The following is an 18,280-nucleotide window of genomic DNA, read 5'->3' as shown; positions in this document are numbered from 1 at the left end:
TCGGGGCTCCATGATAATCATCGTCACCGGCATGACACCATGATCTTCATCATCATGATCTCCATCATCGTGTCTTCATGAAGTTGTCTCGCCAACTATTACTTCTACTATTATGGCTACCGGTTAGCAATAAAGTAAAGTAATTACATGGCGTTGTTCAATGACACGCAGGTCATACAATAAATTAAGACAACTCCTATGGCTCCTGCCGGTTGTCATACTCATCGACATGTAAGTCGTGATTCCTATTACAAGAACATGATCAATCTCATACATCGCATATATTCATCACATTCTTCTTGGCCATATCACATCACATAGCATACCCTGCAAAAACAAGTTAGACGTCCTCTAATTGTTGTTTGCATGTTTTACGTGGCTGCTATGGGTTTCTAGCAAGAACGTTTCTTACCTACGCAAAACCACAACGTGATATGCCAATTGCTATTTACCCTTCATAAGGATCCTTTTCATCGAATCCGTTCCGACTAAAGTGGGAGAGATTGGCACCCGCTAGCCACCTTATGCACCAAGTGCATGTCAGTCGGTGGAACCTGTCTCACGTAAGAGTACGTGTAAGGACGGTCCGGGCTGCTTCATTCCACAATACCGTCGAAACAAGATTGTACTAGTAACGGTAAGCATATTGAACAAAATCAACGCCCACAACTACTTTGTGTTCTACTCGTGCAAAGAATCTACGCAATAGACCTAGCTCATGATGCCACTGTTGGGGAACGTAGCAGAAATTCAAAATTTTCCTACGTGTCACCAAGATCTATCTATGGAGAAACTAGCAACGAGGGGAAGGAGAGTGCATCTACATACCCTTGTAGATCGCTAAGCGGAAGCGTTCAAGAGAACGGGGTTGAAGGAGTCGTACTTGTCGTGATCCAAATCACCGGAGATCCTAGTGCCGAACGGACGGCACCTCCGCGTTCAACACACGTACAGCCCGGTGACGTCTCCCATGCCTTGATCCAGCAAGGAGAGAGGAAGAGGTTGAGGAAGACTCCATCCAGCAGCAGCACAACGGCGTGGTGGTGGTGGAGGAGCGTGGCAATCCTGCAGGGCTTCGCCAAGCACCGCGGGAGACGAGGAGGGAGAGAGGTAGGGCTGCGCCTTGAGGGAGAGGTTCTCGTGTCTCTGGCAGCCCCAAAACCCCCACTATTTATAGGAGGAGGGGAGGTGGCTGCGCCCCCATCTAGGGTTCCCACCCTAGGGGTGCGGCAGCCCTAGATGTGACTTGGAGGGGGCGACCAAGAGGGGGAGAGAGGGGGCGCGCCCTAGGGTGGGCCTTTAGGCCCATCTGAGCCTAGGGTTTCCCCTCTCCCCTCCTAGCTGCGCCTTGGGCCTTGTGTGGGGGGGGGGGCGCACCAGCCCACCTGGGGCTGGTCCCCTCCCACACTTGGCCCATGCAGCCCTCCGGGGATGGTGGCCCCACTTGGTGGACCCCCCGGGACCCTCCCGGTGGTCCCGGTACGTTACCGATAAAACCCGAAACTTTTCCGGTGACCAAAACAGGACTTCCCATATATAAATCTTTACCTCCGGACCATTCCGGAACTCCTCGTGACGTCCGGGATCTCATCCGAGACTCCGAACAACATTCGGTAACCACATACAAACTTCCTTTATAACCCTAGCGTCATCGAACCTTAAGTGTGCAGACCCTACGGGTTCGGGAACCATGCAAACATGACCGAGACGTTCTCCGGTCAATAACCAACAGCGGGATCTGGATACCCATGTTGGCTCCCACATGTTCCACGATGATCTCATCGGATGAACCACGATGTCAAGGACTCAATCGATCCCGTATACAATTCCCTTTGTCTAGCGGTATTGTACTTGCCCGAGATTCGATCGTCGGTCTGCCGATACCTTGTTCAATCTCGTTACCGGCAAGTCTCTTTACTCGTTCCCGTAACACATCACCCCGTGATCAACTCCTTTGTCACATTGTGCACATTATGATGATGTCCTACCGAGTGGGCCCAGAGATACCTCTCCGTTAACCGGAGTGACAAATCCCAGTCTCGATTCGTGCCAACCCAACAAACACTTTCGGAGATACCTGTAGTGCACCTTTATAGCCACCCAGTTACGTTGTGACGTTTGGTACACCCAAAGCATTCTTACGGTATCCGGGAGTTGCACAATCTCATGGTCTAAGGAAATGATACTTGACATTAGAAAAGCTTTAGCATACGAACTACGATCTTTGTGCTAGGCTTAGGATTGGGTCTTGTCCATCACATCATTCTCCTAATGACGTGATCCCGTTATCAACGACATCCAATGTCCATGGTCAGGAAACCGTGACCATCTGTTGATCAACGAGCTAGTCAATTAGAGGATTACTAGGGGCATGGTGTTGTCTATGTACCCACACATGTATCTGAGTTTCCTATCAATACAATTATAGCATGGATAATAAACGATTATCATGAACAAGGAAATATAATAATAATAACCAATTTATCATTGCCTCTAGGGCATATTTCCAACATGCGGACCCTACGGGTTCGAGAAATATGTAGACATGACCGAGACACCTCTCCGGTCAATAACCAATAGCGGAACCTGGATGCCCATATTGGCTCCTACATACTCTACGAAGATCTTTATTGGTCGAACCGTTATGACAACATACGTAATTCCCTTTGTCCATCGGTATGTTACTTGCCCGAGATTCGATTGTCGGTATCTTCATACCTAGTTCAATCTCGTTATCGGCAAGTCTCTTACTCGTTCCGTAATACATCACCTCGTGACTAACTCCTTAGTCGTTTGCTTGCAAGCTTATGATGTGTATTAACGAGAGGGCCCAGAGATACCTCTCCGATACTTGGAGTGACAAATCCTAATCTCGATCTATGCCGACTCAACAAACACCTTCGGAGATACTTGTAGAGCATCTTTATGATCACCCGGTTACATTGTGACATTTGACAGCACACAAGGCATTCCTTCGGTATCCGGGAGTTGCATAATCTCATAGTCGAAGGAATATGTATTTGACATGAAGAAAGCAATAGCAATAAACTGAACGATCAATATGCTAAGCTAACAGATGGGTCTTGTCCATCACATCATTCTCCTAATGATGTGATCCCGTTATCAAATGACAACACATGTTCATGGTTAGGAAACCTTAACCATCTTTGATCAACGAGCTAGTCTAGTAGAGGCTCACAAGGGACACGGTATTTGTTTATGTATTCACACATGTATTTAAGTTTCCGATCAATACAATTCTAGCATGAATAATAAACCTTTATCATGAATAAGGAAATATAAAATACTTTATTATTGCCTCTAGGGCATATTTCCTTCACTAAGTGTGTCCCACCTGCTGGCACAGTGCACCCGTAGTGGTAGCTGTGGGCCGTAGGCGCGCGCTACTGCTATAGTGTCTTAGCAGTAGCATGGGTTTGGTAGGCCGCGCTACTACTACGGGTAGCCCCGGTCGGTAAGGTGGGGGCCATTTAGCAGCAACGCTGGGTGGAACACCCGCGCTACTGCTACTCACTTACTTGTAGCGCTTGTTTACCGCCAGCGCTAATGCTAAGTAGCAGTAGCGCGTGCCCTTCATCCCGCACTACTGTTATGGTTCTACCTATAAGGTATTTCCTAGTAGTGATGAAGCATTAATACCACATGTCCATCTGATCCCTAGATAGTTTGGTTTATCGTCTCCTCGATGATCGCCGACTTCCCTCTTTCCCATGGCATTGTCATCGAGCAATGTAACCCTAAGACGAACGCCAACTTCATTTTCCTCATGACGTATAGGATCATCCATAAACATTGCCGTGTAAACCCTACAAACGACACCTTTGAACATCGCGGGTGCTCCTAGTAATGGATCAAACAGACCATGCCCCTGCTAAACAATTCATTAGTTGAAACTTTTCTATCCCCCGTTTCGGCGATGCGTCCAGCATTGTTGGAGGGCGTGTGGTGGTGTGTCTTAGAGGATTCGGTCGGTGCTGGTCTTTGATGGATGTGCTTAGATCCAATCTTTTTTGTTCCTGTTTGTATGTCTAGAGTTTGAATCCTTTTGATCCACTTTTCTTTATCGACAACGGTTGCCATTCTGGTGCGCTGGTTATGTATGGCCTTACCACCATGGCTTCTTGAAATTTCAGTGCTTGTAGTCATCGCTAGGTGATCCATGGACATAAATACACTTTTTATTTTCTGTTCTGTGTACCGACGTGGCATGATGAATAGATCAAAAGTTTCTTTGAAACAAAGAGTTGAAACTTTTCTGCTTTCAGACGATTTCGATCGACATTCACAAACCGAACTTGACATGACAAATAACTGTATGCAGAAGACATAGAAATAGACAGAGAGTTGTTGCAGACTTACGACGCCGTGTGGAAAGTTAGGGCACGTGATGAGTTTGCTCTATATGTGGTGAGCTCTTTCATCTTTATATCTCGGGGGGTAGTTTAATCCCTCTATGCACTTTCAAATCTATTTTTTCTTAGGGATGTACTTTCAACATTGATTTCTATAGGGATGCACTTTTATCGTTGCTAATGAGAAGGGGCTTTAATTCTCCAAAAAGCCTGCTTATACTAGTTAATAAGCTATATAAACCAACCAAATAGTCCTTTAGAGAAGACTGTATATATGCAAAGTTGTACTAAATCAGCGACACTTATTTTGGGACGGAGGAAGTATATATACCAACCAAGCACTCCCTTAGTGTTCCATCTAACCTTTTTTCATGAAGCATGAAGCCTTATTACCATGTGTTGATCAGGTGAGTCTAGTTTACGGCCTCCTCGATGATCATCGACTTCCCTCTTTCCCATGGCATCTGTCGTCGACCAACGTAACCCTAAGCCTAAGAGCGACTACTTTACCTTCCCCACGACGCATACGAAACGTACAAACAAACGACTCCTTTGAACATCGCAGATCCCCCTAACATTGGGTCTGATGGACCATGATCCTGCTAGACAATTCATCACAAAACTGAAAACTTCTTGTTTCTGGATGGACGAATTCGGTTGACATTCGAAACTGAATTTGACACGGGAGAGAAGACAGAGAGGCAGACAGGTGGGGCCCACCGAAGCGAGACACGCGCAGCTATAGCAGCGTCAGCACGGCCGGCCTCCGCACCCACCTGTCTTCTATTCGGAACCTTCTTCTCCAATCTCCACCTCCCCGTCTCACAAATTCCAATCGCGCCGCCTCGGAGCGCCGCCGCCGCCCCGATCTCGGTACGTGCCCGTGGAATCTCCCTACTGAATCCGGCCCGTCTCGCCGGATCCGGCCGCCGCGGCGCGGGATCCGACCGAGAAACCCCCCGCCGCCGCCCGGATCGAGCAGAAAAACCTGATCTTGGCCTGCTTGTTGTGAATTCCGCAGGTGCCCGACGCTATGCGCCCGTCCGCGGGGAACGAGAGGCCGCCGGGGCGCCCCGTGTCCGGCTTCGTGCCCGGTTTCGCCGCCGGGGCCCCTCCGCCGGCGGCGGGGGCCTCGCCGTTCGGGGCCGCTGCTCCGCTCGCGCGCCCCGGTGGTCCGGCCGGCCCCTTCGTCCCGCCGACGCAGCAGCAGGGCCCGCCGGTCCCGCAGGCGGCTGCTTCTCCTCGGGGGTCGTTCGGGGCAGCGCCGCCCGCGGCAATGGGTGGGTACAGGGGTCCACCGCCGTCACAGGGTTCCTTCGGCGCCGGGCCGCCGCCTCCAGGGCCGTTCAGCACAGCACCGCCGCCTCAAGGTCCCTTCGGCATGGCACCACCGGCTCAGGGCCCCTTCGGCGCCGCACCTCCTCCTTCCCAGGGACCCATGGGCGCAGCCCCTCCACCCCAGGGACCCTTTGGCGCAGCACCTCCAACCCAGGGACCCTTTGGCGGCGCCGCACATCCACCCCAGGGACCCTTTGGCGCCGCGCCGCCGTCTCAAGGCCCTTTTGGCGCAGCACCTCCACCTTTTCGCCCTCCGCCGTCAGCTCTCCCGCAGCCACAGTCTCCCACAGGAAACACTATGCCTCCACCGACATATGTGAGGCCGCCGCCGGTACAATCGCAGCCCCAGCCTGTGCAAGGGTATTACCCTGGGGGCCCTAACCCACAGTTTCCGCCGGTCCGGCCATCGTTTCAACAGCCAATGCAGAACATGGCACCGCCTCCGATGGGGCCACATTCCTCCTACAGTAACCAGCCAGCATATCCTACTACAGGGCCTCCGATGGGCACGCTCCAGAGCTTAGTGGAGGACTTCCAGTCTCTGTCAGTGAGTTCTGCGCCTGGGTCGCTTGACCCAGGTGTGGATGTAAATGGGCTACCACGTCCGCTGTATGGCGATGAGGAGCCAGCTAAGGTTTTGGAGGCATTCCCACTGAATTGCCACCCGAGGTACTTCCGGCTGACAACCCACACTATCCCGGCGTCCCAGTCATTGGTCTCCAGGTGGCATTTGCCCCTTGGGGCCGTGGTACATCCTCTCGCAGAAGCACCTGATGGGGTAATGAACTCTGCTTTATCATTTTCTGTATGTGTCCAAAGCACTGGATGGTTTTGACATGTTTGTTTCTCGATGCTTAGGAGGAAGTGCCAGTTGTCAACTTTGGGTCGGCTGGTGTAATCCGCTGTCGAAGATGCAGGACATATATAAATCCTTATGCAACATTTGCAGATGCTGGAAGGAAGTGGCGCTGCAATCTTTGCACACTGCTCAATGATGGTAACTTTTAACTTGAAACTTGTACAGATTCAGTGCGTATTGAATGGACCGATTACCGATGTTTCTGCCAGCCATCACATCATCACTTGTTTAGAGTCAAAATTCTTTACTAAGGTTTCTTACTACCAATACTGTTTAATGGTTCATCCTCAAGATGCGGCCTTATTATAATGTTTGCAAAGCAGTGTGAGAACTCTTCTAGCATGATATACTATTGTGGTGGGTTCGGTGTTTTCATAGAGGGATGAAACTATGAGTGAACTGTAACCTGAGTAAGATATCCATTAATCATTGGCGCATCACTGGACATACCAGAGAGGCAGAGATGTTTTGTCTTGATTCCTGATTAGCTTTGAAAATGGTAGAGGAAAAACATAGTTTTCTTTAGCAGTTTAGCTATTTTATGATATCTATAGATCTATAGAATATGCTTAGTGCCACCATTATATTGCTGTTTTCCATAAGGTTATCCCTACCATCTTTTAATGCAAGAATTTTGAATAAAAGAATCAGATAATATCTAAGATTGGGAAATTAAGTTTGGTTAAATACATGTTGCTATACAATTAAGTTTGGTTAAATATTAAGGTTGACTTGTTCTTCAAAGTGAAGCTGAAGTTGTTACAGGAAATCCATATAGGATTATAAGATGAAATAGTTTAGAAGCTATGTTACTTATTCGGTGGAATATATTTTCATAAGCTATATACTTTGGGTCGGCTGGAGTATTTGAATTGTAAACTACATGGCCAATGATCTAGGCTCAACACACTGTAATCGAGAGAGCATACTTCAGTGAGAGACGCAATTTTCCTTATGCCACCCTCATAAAATTTCCAAACAAGAGGAAATGTAGGTAGATCTTCTGCTTAGCAGGGTTAAGCAGAGCTGTTTGAGTTTTTGACTAATTGCATTGCAGTTATGTATAGAGATAGTGCCTGAGGTAGAAAGAACTATCATCTGTTGTATAATCTTACATTCTGTTTAGGCTGTCATTTATGAGATCTGCATGTACCAGTGCTAGTGCTGACTGATCTCTTAGCAGTTAGCACCCTTTTCCTTGCTAAAATTTATATGTTCCCTTTTCTGCAGTTCCTGGCGAGTACTTTTGTGCTCTTGATGCTAGTGGCAGAAGATTTGATGCAGATCAAAGACCAGAACTTTCTAAGGGAACAGTGGAGTTTGTTGCTCCTACTGAATATATGGTTCGGCCACCAATGCCGCCCTCGTATTTCTTTCTTATTGATGTCTCAGTATCTGCAGTTCGGAGTGGGCTGCTCGAGGTACGTTCTACATTTCTTTTTTTGAATTTTTGTTCTTTCTGAGGGTTATCATTTTTTGAGTATTTTGGTTCCTAAGATTCAAATAATTCTCATGTGTTTTCTTCCAGGTAGTTGCGAAGACCATCAAATCATGCCTTGATGATCTTCTAGGCTTTCCACGAACACAAATTGGATTCTTAACCTTCGACAGCACATTGCACTTCCACAATTTCAAGGTATTTCCTGCAGCTCCTTAGTTATTATTTTCTTCCAAGATTGCATTTTGCTCTGCAACATCATTGCTTTAACATACCAAACTTGATTTCATGAGGTACTCAAGTAACTTGTGTTCTTTGATTGTATCAGTCTTCTTTGAGTCAGCCTCAAATGATGGTGGTTGCCGATTTGGACGATGTTTTCCTGCCATTGCCTGATGATCTCTTGGTTAATTTGGTCGATTCTAGACCTGTTGTCGAGTCCTTTCTCGATAACTTGCCCAATATGTTTCAGGACAACGTAAATGTAGAATCTGCTCTTGGTCCTGCACTTAAAGCAGCATTCATGGTTATGGTAAGATCCTTAATGGTTTATTATTGAAGTACACGTTGGTTGTTCTTCTGTGCCCTCTGTTACACAATTTAATCTCTGGACAATTATGTAATCCCTGTGGTAGGGTCAAATTGGGGGAAAGTTGCTTGTCTTCCAGAGTACATTGCCATCTCTTGGTATTGGCCGTTTGAGACTTCGTGGAGATGATGTCCGTGCATATGGAACAGACAAGGAGCATATTCTGAGGATACCGGAAGATCCCTTCTATAAACAGATGGCTGCTGAGTTCACGAAAAATCAGATCGCCGTGGACATATTTTCTTTGAGTGACAAGTATTGTGATATAGCTTCCTTAGGTGACAATTCGTTGACAACCCCCGTTGAGAAGTTCCTATAGTATTTCATATTTGCTCTTCCTTACCGTGATATGTATTAATGTGTAGGTTCTCTGGCGAAATATACTGGTGGTCAGGTGTACCATTATCCATCCTTCCAGGCAACTACTCACGGGGAGAAACTTAAACATGAGCTTAGCAGAGACCTTACTCGGGAGACTGCTTGGGAATCTGTAATGCGTATCAGATGTGGAAAAGGTTTTAGATTTTATGCACAACTGCATGTTTATCATCTTCCTATATATTTCCTTGCCTTGTTAGTTTTTATATTCAACCTAACTCTCATGACATAATGTTTTTCAGGGGTGCGTTTCACAACATATCATGGTCATTTCATGCTAAGGTCCACAGATTTGTTAGCTCTTCCAGCTGTTGACTCTGATAAAGCCTTTGCGATGCAACTGTCGCTAGAGGAGACCCTAATGACCACGCAGACTGTTTACTTCCAAGTGGCGTTGCTGTATCCTTTTCTGTCAAGTTGCTTGTGCCCTGCTCTCTATCTCTTGATTTTAGTGAGAAAGTTGATGTTACAAAAGATAACTCGACAAAATGTCAATGGAGCACCTCTCTCAAGGTTTCCTTTGCTTGTAGTTTGGTGATAGCTAGATCCATGAATAGGGTTTGTCAGTAGAGTAGAACTGGGAGAGATCCAAGTTGTTTATTTTTTCTTGTCAAAGCACCTCCTGCATATGATGTTGGATGTTGCCTTCTGCCATTGGGCATTTATTTGTACAATATTATTTACAGGTATGATTCTTGTGTCCTTAACCACCATCAGATATACATCATCTTCTGGTGAACGACGTATCAGGGTGCATACGGCAGCTGCACCTGTGGTCACAGATCTTGGTGAAATGTATCGTCAAGCAGATACTGGTGCCATTGTGTCAGTGTTGGCTAGAACCGGTTAGTACTAGATCGATGCTTTCCCCTTCAAAAATGTCAGTATACATGACTGTGATCACTTTATAGCTTACTAATTATCGCTATCCTGCAGCTGTTGAAAACTCACTGTCTGATAAGCTGGACAGTGTTCGACAACAATTACAGTTAAAGCTTGTGAAAAGTTTAAAGGAATACCGGAATCTATATGTTGTACAACATCGGATAGGAGGGAGACTGATATATCCAGAATCATTAAGATACTTGCCATTATACATCCTGGCCCTATGCAAATCCCTTGCTGTGCGTGGTGGTTATGCTGACGTCTCTCTTGATGAACGTTGCGCTGCTGGTTTCAGTATGATGATACTGCCTGCAAGAAGGCTGCTCAATTTTATTTATCCATCTCTGTACAGGCTTGATGAAGTATTGACAGTGGTATGCCGTATTTCCTTGCTACTGAACTGATATAGTACCTTTTATCCAGTGCTGCTTGTAGACTTGTTACTTCCAAACTATGCAAGTTAGAGTAAAAATAACTTCAGTTTTCTTGTTTCTGTGATGGAATGAACTAGTCAGTCTGATCAATTACTTGGCCTTTAATAGTTCATATCTTGCAACTTGCAGCCAGATCAGGCTTGTCATTAAGCGAAATAAGTACATAACATCTAGCTGTTTTTATTCAGTATGTTTGATACAAGGTTTTTTTTCCTTCAATTTAGCCACATTTGTAGTTAAAATGGGCAGAAGCAGTATAAGAAGTTAAACTCATTAGTCTGCTTAGTTAGTTCGGTGTCACCTCAATCCATTTACTGATTCCTGCTTCAAAATTAAGTTTCTATTATAGTTTGTAGAGCCGAAAGTCATAGTAAGCATTAATTGAAACTGAGCTGATTTTATTGGTATTCGAAGTTTAACATTTCGTTTAATCTAGTCTACACACTGTCTTTTCTAACTGGAATAAATGTCATGATTTTCAGGAACCAGATATGATTGACGGGGCCCTGAAGCGGTTGCCGTTAACCTTGCAGTGCCTAGACACTGCTGGTTTATATCTTCTTGATGATGGCTTCACCTTCCTAGTATGGTTGGGTAGGATGCTCCAACCTGAGCTCATGAACGACATTCTTGGAGTCAGCCTCTCAAACTTCCCTGATCTATCAAAGGTACCCTTCTTTACTCTTTGGTAAATAATATAGTCCTGACCTTGGGACTTATACTTCATTACTCTTTCCGTCCTTCAATTTTTTTGACTTTCTTAAACAAAATTCAAATAAATTAACAGTGTATCATATGCCATTTCTCCTTTTTTTAGGAAGTTCTTAAAAATACCTCTGATATGCTCTGGGATCAGAATCTATAAAAGGCTTACTGTTAGCATGTAATACAACTTCACTTTGGATTTGTGCTTGTTGCTGACATGGGGTAATCTTGCAGATTCAGTTGAGAGAATGTGACAACAATCACTCGAGAAACTTCATGGCAGTACTAAGAGCCCTAAGGGAGAGGGATTCTTCATGTTACCAGCTGCCCCGTGTGGTACGGCAAGGCGAGCAGCCAAGAGAAGGCTTCCTACTTCTGTCCAACCTCGTCGAGGATCAGATGGCAGGAACAAGCAGTTACATGGACTGGATACTCCAAATTCACCGCCAAACACAGAGCTCGTGATGATGTACGGCGGATGTTCCAGAAATTTTTGTTTTTGTGTAAACTGCTGCAGATTCGGCTGCTGTGCCAGTCCCCGGTCGCCCTCATAACCATTGGAACAAAAAATGGCGAGCCAGCCGTGTTCTACAAATGCCATCCTGTTAGCAGCAGCAGCACTCTCGCTGTCGGCGAGCAATACAAACTTTATTGTTAATATTTCGTTCTTGTGATTATTTTTCGTGACGAGAAAAGGATACACAGCTGTTGTACCAGAATAAGTAGGCAGCACCTTTGGTAAATTGTACAAGCGTTTGGAGTCTTTGGTAGGGGTTTGTACGCATTTGTATCGTCGACAATTTTTAGTTGCAAAGATTGTGTAAACTCTTGTTTCACTGTTGGTATTGATCTGGCTGCAATAGGAAGCACCTTTTTACTCATGTTTTGGTACTGATCTGGATTCAAGATGTCATATTTCTTTTTGTTGGAAATAAGTACAAAATGCATACATGATACATGCAAGCAGAGGCCAGTTGTCATGAAATCTAGGTTAACATGAAGTCAGGATTTTATTAATCTAAACTGTTTTTGTGCCGAGACCAGTTGTACTCGATTTTGACCACAAAAACACGTTGCTTATGCATCGATCTTCAAGATGTAACTTTGACCACCAATATTTACCGATGAAGTTAAATCTCAAGAATCATAGTAATCTAGAAATAGCTTGAGACTAATCATAGTATTCGGTGAAACAAATAGTAATGCGACGAACTGGGAGACTAGCTTGTGCTCCCTCCGTCTGGAAATACTTGTCGAAGAAATGAATAAAAAAATGAATGTATCTAGAACTAAAATACATCTAGATACATCCATTCCTCCGATGAGTATTTGCGGACGGAGGGGGACTACCACATGAAAGAAAGCCAGGCCAGGCCAGATACATGCATACGCGCGCGCCCCCGATGTGGTGAGTGGTGACCATGAGCATGACAGAGCTTGGCATGGCAAGAGGCACCAAGAAAGCCTACAGCTTGCGGTACCTAGGTGATCGATTGAGGGGCATGTACGCATTGGGCGGATGATCGTTTGAAAAGATCCACCGGGTCGCGAACTGTCTAATCATGTGATCTCATGACTGCAACGAGAGCCTTGTTGCGGGAAAGTCCTGCAACAAGAGCTTTGTTGTGAAACACCATATGGGTGTGCGATCTTGTGATTGCGACAAGAGCATTGTTGTGAGAATATTCAGTAACAAGAGCCGTATATTACAAAATAACATCTGCATCTCGCACAACAGGAGTCTTGTTGCAATTGCAACATGACCCTTGTTGAAAAAAGAAAAAAAAAATCATATTTGCTCACATCACACCAGCTACGCCGTCCGATTCCGGTGAGTACGGACGACAATTGATGGCGCGCGGCACACTCCCGAGGTCACCTTGATGCGCTCCTTCCTGTCATCCAGTCAGAAGTTACCGGAGAAGCCACCTCGCTAGCTTTGCCCGTCCTGAACCTCCGTCTCGCCCGGCTCTGACCGTGGTTCGCTGATGCCGGTGTGCCTGCTTCACTGCCCTGCCACTCAATGTCCTTCCCTTTCCTCCACCAGGCCTGCCTCTTAAGCCAACGCTGTCCTCCGGCTAGGTCATGGCGCCGCCTCTTTGCTCCTGAAGCCATGGTGGGACTGGCCTACTTTCGCCAATTGCAAAAACGGCCTAGTTGCAAAACCAGACTTTGGATAAGGTTGCTCCCAAGCCGTGCGATCAAAATCAGATCCGACAGCCACGGAGGCAGCGGACGCGCGTTGCATTATCAGCCGGGTGATGCCAAGCGTTTACGATTGAATAATCAGTTGAAAGGCAGAACCGACAGCTAGCTAGGGTTCATGCGGGGTCTCTTGTTCCTTTCTTTCGACCGAATTTGAGGCAAACCATCGTTATTGATTAAAGCCTCTTTGGTACACACATATACACAGACTCATATAGCTACAACATATTGTATAATTAATTAAATCGTTGTGTACTACAGTAGCTTTGTACCATCGACACCGCACATGCATATGCATGATCATGAAATCAAGCGAGCACGTAGGAAAGTAGAGTAAATTTACATCAACGAGTCTATGATCCTCTGGTCCCTTCTATCGTCCAGACGAACCGCCTGCCATAGATGGAGGAGGAGGAGCCCCCAGCACACGCCGATGATTTGTCCGGCATACCCGACGACGCGCGAGGCGAGGTACACCGCCGGTCCGGCGGTGGACGGCTCGGTGCACGCCATGAGGAATGCGGTGCTGAGGACGACGAAGATTGCGAGCAGAGTCGACCACCATAGGAATCTGCGCCTGCTGCCCTGGTCGGCGTCGGCACTCGCAACGCCGTTGGCCGCGTCGTCGTCGTCGTCAGGATTGTAGAGGGTGAGGTGGTTGAGAACGAACCTCTCCTTCCACGCCCAGAAGCCGTGACGGCTCGGCTCCGCCGTCGCCGCAGCCGCCAGCGAGTTCTCAATATCACCCATCGATTGGTCTGTGGGAACATACGTTTTTTTTTGGAGGGGTTTATATTCTTTTTTGTGGGGTCGTACGTAGTTAGGTCTATCTTCTTTTTTGTGGATCGTACGTAGTTAGGTCAATTACGCGGAGGATGTCGGTATACATGGACATCACAGCGTTGGCTGATATTATTATTTTTGGATCTGAATATTAACGTCACCTTTTAGCCATGGCAAATTTTTCTATGACAAATTATATTTGTCGAGTGTAACAATTTAATTGGCGAGCATGGCAAATCCGCCTCGGTTCAATTATTCCCAGAAAATTGTCATGCTTGCTCCCTAAAGTTTTCATCCCCACACCACTATAAATTCTCATAAAAAATTTCGATTTGCCATGCCTTAATATCCGACGTCATGTTTTAGCATTCCTATTATTTTTTTGTCTTTAATTAAGTTATATTTGGTTTTAACCCAACCAGTTGTTAACTACAACAACTTTTGCCCCGGCACCAACAAGGGAGGGGCGATGACGACGGCGCGCTTTCGGCTCGCGTCAGTGTTTGTAGTCGTCGCTAGGTGGTCCAAGGATCTGTATGTATTTTTTATTATTTTTGGTGTTCATTATACTGCCATGATTGAATATATATGCGCATACATTCACCCTTATGAACACACACGTGCACACTATCCCTATGAGCATCTCCGAGAGACTGAGCTGGCATATAATCTTGAGGTTTACGAAGTCACGATGGGGGTCTCATAGTGAACGGAACGTCTTCTCCCATTGAACGTGCATCACCAGAAATTATGAAATAAATCCGGAAAAATACGAGCACCAGGATTTAAATTTTGATGCACTGGAATACCACTGTCCTAACCATCCAACCACAGGTTGGTCTGCAAAAAAAAGGACCCTGATAAGTGCCGCACATGTGGCATGAACATATGACAACTCTGAACATTTTTTATGACAAGTTTAGTGACGTGAGGATGGCAACTTTAATTGTGAAACATGACAACCTTTTTCTCGGATTGCAAGTTTCAATTTTTTGGGATTTTTCTTCCGGATGGCAACTTTAGTTATAAAAAAGTCAGGACCGGATTGCTTCGTGCCACATGTGTGACATCTATCATTTAGGAAAAAATAGTTTATAAAAAATGCTTAGAGTACATAGTATGGTTATATGGTTGAAGCGGATACCTCCAGGCATGGCCGCATAGATGTGTGCGTGTTAAACAACAGCTAAGCATGGGAGATTGCAGTTCATTGGTTCGGTTTGTGATATGGCTTTATTCTCAGGCCTGCTTTACAAGGTAGGATATTGATCGTTAACTTTTCCCAAAAACGGAAAGTTTCACGAATTTTAAAATTTCAACTTTAGAAAAAAGATCATTAATTTTTAAAACTTTTATGAAATTTGGGATAAATTGACGAATTTGAGAAAAGTTCACGAATAAAAAAGAAGACTTCAAAAAGTTCGCAAAATGGAAAAAATCCCGAATTTTAGAAAAGGTTCAGAAAATTTTGATTTTTTTCATATTTTTTTTAAAAATCATGAATTTGTGAAAAGGTTTCAAATTTTAAACAATTTCATGAATTTGAAAAATGAAATAAAAGTAGAAAACAAAACAAAGAAGAAGAAAAAGAAAACGAGCAAAACCAGTGCTGGAGAAAAAATAATAATGTGAAATGAACTTGGTTTTCTTTTTTAAGAAAAAAAGAGCAAAAAGGAGACTAAGTGGACCGACCCACTTATGAAACCGTGCAATGTGTGCCACATACCATTTTGTACTCTAAGCGCCAAATAAGATCTAGTGTGAGAAGATGTCACCCAACTGACAGTGGGTTGGGTGGACCGTCCGGACTCCTTTTGTCGTCCCCTCCACCAGGTTTGATTCCAGGCTAGGGGATTAGAGGTGTGAAAATGCTAGACTCATGGGCCTTTACGGGGCTAATATGGGGTTGTTCCATCTAATCAAACTAGCCCCTCCCCCCCCCCCCCCCCCCCCCAAAAAAAATTCAGGAGGTGTGGGCCCCTTCCCACCCCTTAAACCCAATCCTAATCCTCCACGTCTGCTACCCCGTGAAGTTTGTATAAATCCTCCCTGTGAGTGTAGCATTACCGTTGGAGGTGTCCACTCATGTCCATGGGACAATTGAGGGATAATATTGGAGGCATAAAGTGTCGACACTATCCACTTAGAAACATATAAGGGCAACTCAAATGCAAATCACCAAATCATATGGCTTCAAGTCGGGGAACACATCCAGACGTGTCAGCAATGATAGGGGTGGGGGCCATGTAACCGCAAGCACCAAATGCACACCCCTTTCACTAAAAAGATAAAATAAAACAAAACCAAATGCCTGCCTCTCTCTAGGTTCACTTGACAAATGTATCTAGATGAATAAAAATTCAACCATACATTTAAATTCTACAGCACGGCATGTTACACAAACTTTTTAAATACATCGATCCCAAAAGCAAAAGAACCAGATGTTTGTGCCAAAGACCTCATATTCTCCACTCCTAAAAAGTGGCCTCCATCTCAAGCTTCCTCTCCTTGAGCCGAAACTTCTTCATAGGCACATGTTGATCTAGTTGCTATGCCAATTGAGCTTCATTCAACAATGCATCAATGTGAAGGGTTTGCCCTTCGTCGTTTGGACAATACACAATGATGTGCGCGCTAGACAATGGCGTAATCAACAAGTTGCAACATTGAGAAAAAATATATTGAAATGGGACACAAGAGCACTAAAGATGCAAAAACTTACGAGCTCTTCGAGTGATGCACCCCTCGGTCACCTTTTTTGCACTTGTTCATAAGCACTGTAACACTTTGTTGATGGCCTTTTGAATGGCGTACCATCATGGAGTAGTGATTTTGCATCACAATCATGGTCACTTCCATGCTATAGGACGCGTAGGGTTTTTGCTCATTGAACAAATCCTTAACTTTGACGAACATATTGATGCTATCTATACCAGAGGTATCAATTTAAGAGAATCCGTCATACTCCTTTAGAAGAACAACATAATCCCCGAAAACCGAAGGATAGGGATGGCACCCGCAGGGTATGGGTACGGATGGAGGCACCCCATACCCGTCCTCCAGGAACTTACCTATCACCCATACCCATACCCGTCAAGGGTATAACTTTTTCCCATACCCATCACTCGACAGGGTATATGGGTACCCGCGGGTAAAAATACCCGCGTTTACAACACATCAAATTGAGTAGAAAATAGTTGTAAAAAGCAACATATAATCATAAATTATTTATAGCAACACATTTTAAACAACAATGTACAACAGCAAATCGTAACAACACATTCTCATAAACAATTTTTTTTGCCTATAAGGCAACCCATAAACATGTTAAACAACAACACATAATCATAAATAACAACACATAGTCATACATTTTAAGTTCACAAAATCACGATAAATTACAGAGATAATTTGACTGCACATTAAAGTTTTTACCTAGCACGGTTACGGGGGAAAGTTAATGCGTTAGGATATTAAAGGAAACCCACTTGTCAATATTTTAGATGGGTACATGGGTACGTGAGCATGGGTTATACGATCCCATACCCATTCCCTCTCTACCGGATGGGTATGTTATTTCCCATTTAAGTAGACATGGGTAAATTTTTGTCACACAACCTTACCGTAGTAGGGTTTTTAACCGCAGGGTACGCGGGTAATGGGTACCTATTGCCATCCCCCAAGGACCCTCTTCCATTGCCCTTTTCCAGCCACCCAAACATTGAAATTGCACTGTAAGAATATTTGGTTCAATTGCATAAACGAATTCTGCCCGAAGGGCTTGTTTGTACAAACCTACCAATCACAATCAACTACGCAACAGCCTTGCTACCGAAGTGGAGCAACTGGAAAGAGATTGAAGGGCACTGTAGAGTGCTAAACAACCAGTTGATAAGTGTTAGAACAATGGACCCTGCAAAGAAAGAAGCGCACATTCGCACTACCAGAGAGCGCATAGAGGGTTGGGAGGAGAGGCAGGAAGCGTTGCGGATGGAGCAGCAAGTGCTCTTTATTCGTCTAGCATCTCGCTAGAATAGAAGAGTCCGTAGACTCTTTTTAGTTTTCTTGCACTTTTTTAGCACGACATATTGGCTACACCTTGTGTTGTTAAGATTTTGCGAGCTTGCTGTAATCCCCAAACTTTGGAATAAAATGCCTTCAATACCCGGATTTGTTTTTAGTTGGATCTGAAATTAACGGAAATTTTCAGGTGATACCATGATACAACCTTCCGACAATATCTGAGGACCTATTGTACCTACGCACAATTGTAAGAGCAACTCTAGCAGACCC

General features: G+C 45.0%; 1 protein-coding gene across 1 annotated transcript; it reads left to right on the top strand.

Annotated features, from left to right (window-relative positions):
• Positions 1-5,112: 5,112 nt before the first annotated feature.
• LOC123043089 (protein transport protein Sec24-like At3g07100) lies at positions 5,113-11,880 on the top strand. Its single transcript, XM_044465442.1, has 13 exons — positions 5,113-5,246; positions 5,395-6,489; positions 6,570-6,708; positions 7,801-7,991; positions 8,099-8,206; positions 8,337-8,540; positions 8,644-8,875; positions 8,963-9,112; positions 9,218-9,374; positions 9,693-9,820; positions 9,912-10,234; positions 10,777-10,962; positions 11,234-11,880. Exons 2-13 carry the CDS (start codon positions 5,407-5,409, stop codon positions 11,462-11,464), a joined length of 3,132 nt encoding a protein of 1,043 aa, XP_044321377.1. The 5' UTR covers positions 5,113-5,246; positions 5,395-5,406; the 3' UTR covers positions 11,465-11,880.
• Positions 11,881-18,280: the final 6,400 nt, after the last annotated feature.

The sequence above is a fragment of the Triticum aestivum genome, chromosome 2B (genome assembly GCF_018294505.1).
Source record: "Triticum aestivum cultivar Chinese Spring chromosome 2B, IWGSC CS RefSeq v2.1, whole genome shotgun sequence".
NCBI classification, from domain to species: Eukaryota; Viridiplantae; Streptophyta; class Magnoliopsida; order Poales; family Poaceae; genus Triticum; species Triticum aestivum.
The sequence above is the reverse complement of the archived record's forward strand: the minus strand, read 5'-3'. Positions and strand labels throughout refer to the sequence as shown.

Excerpts from the sequence above, each read along its gene's own strand:
- LOC123043089 (XM_044465442.1), top strand. The coding sequence starts at position 5,407 with ATGCGCCCGTCCGCGGGGAACGAGAGGCCGCCGGGGCGCCCCGTGTCC. Across the intron at positions 9,113-9,217 it reads GCGTATCAGATGTGGAAAAG|GGGTGCGTTTCACAACATAT; the intron begins GTTTTAGATTTT and ends AATGTTTTTCAG. Across the intron at positions 10,235-10,776 it reads TTGATGAAGTATTGACAGTG|GAACCAGATATGATTGACGG; the intron begins GTATGCCGTATT and ends CATGATTTTCAG.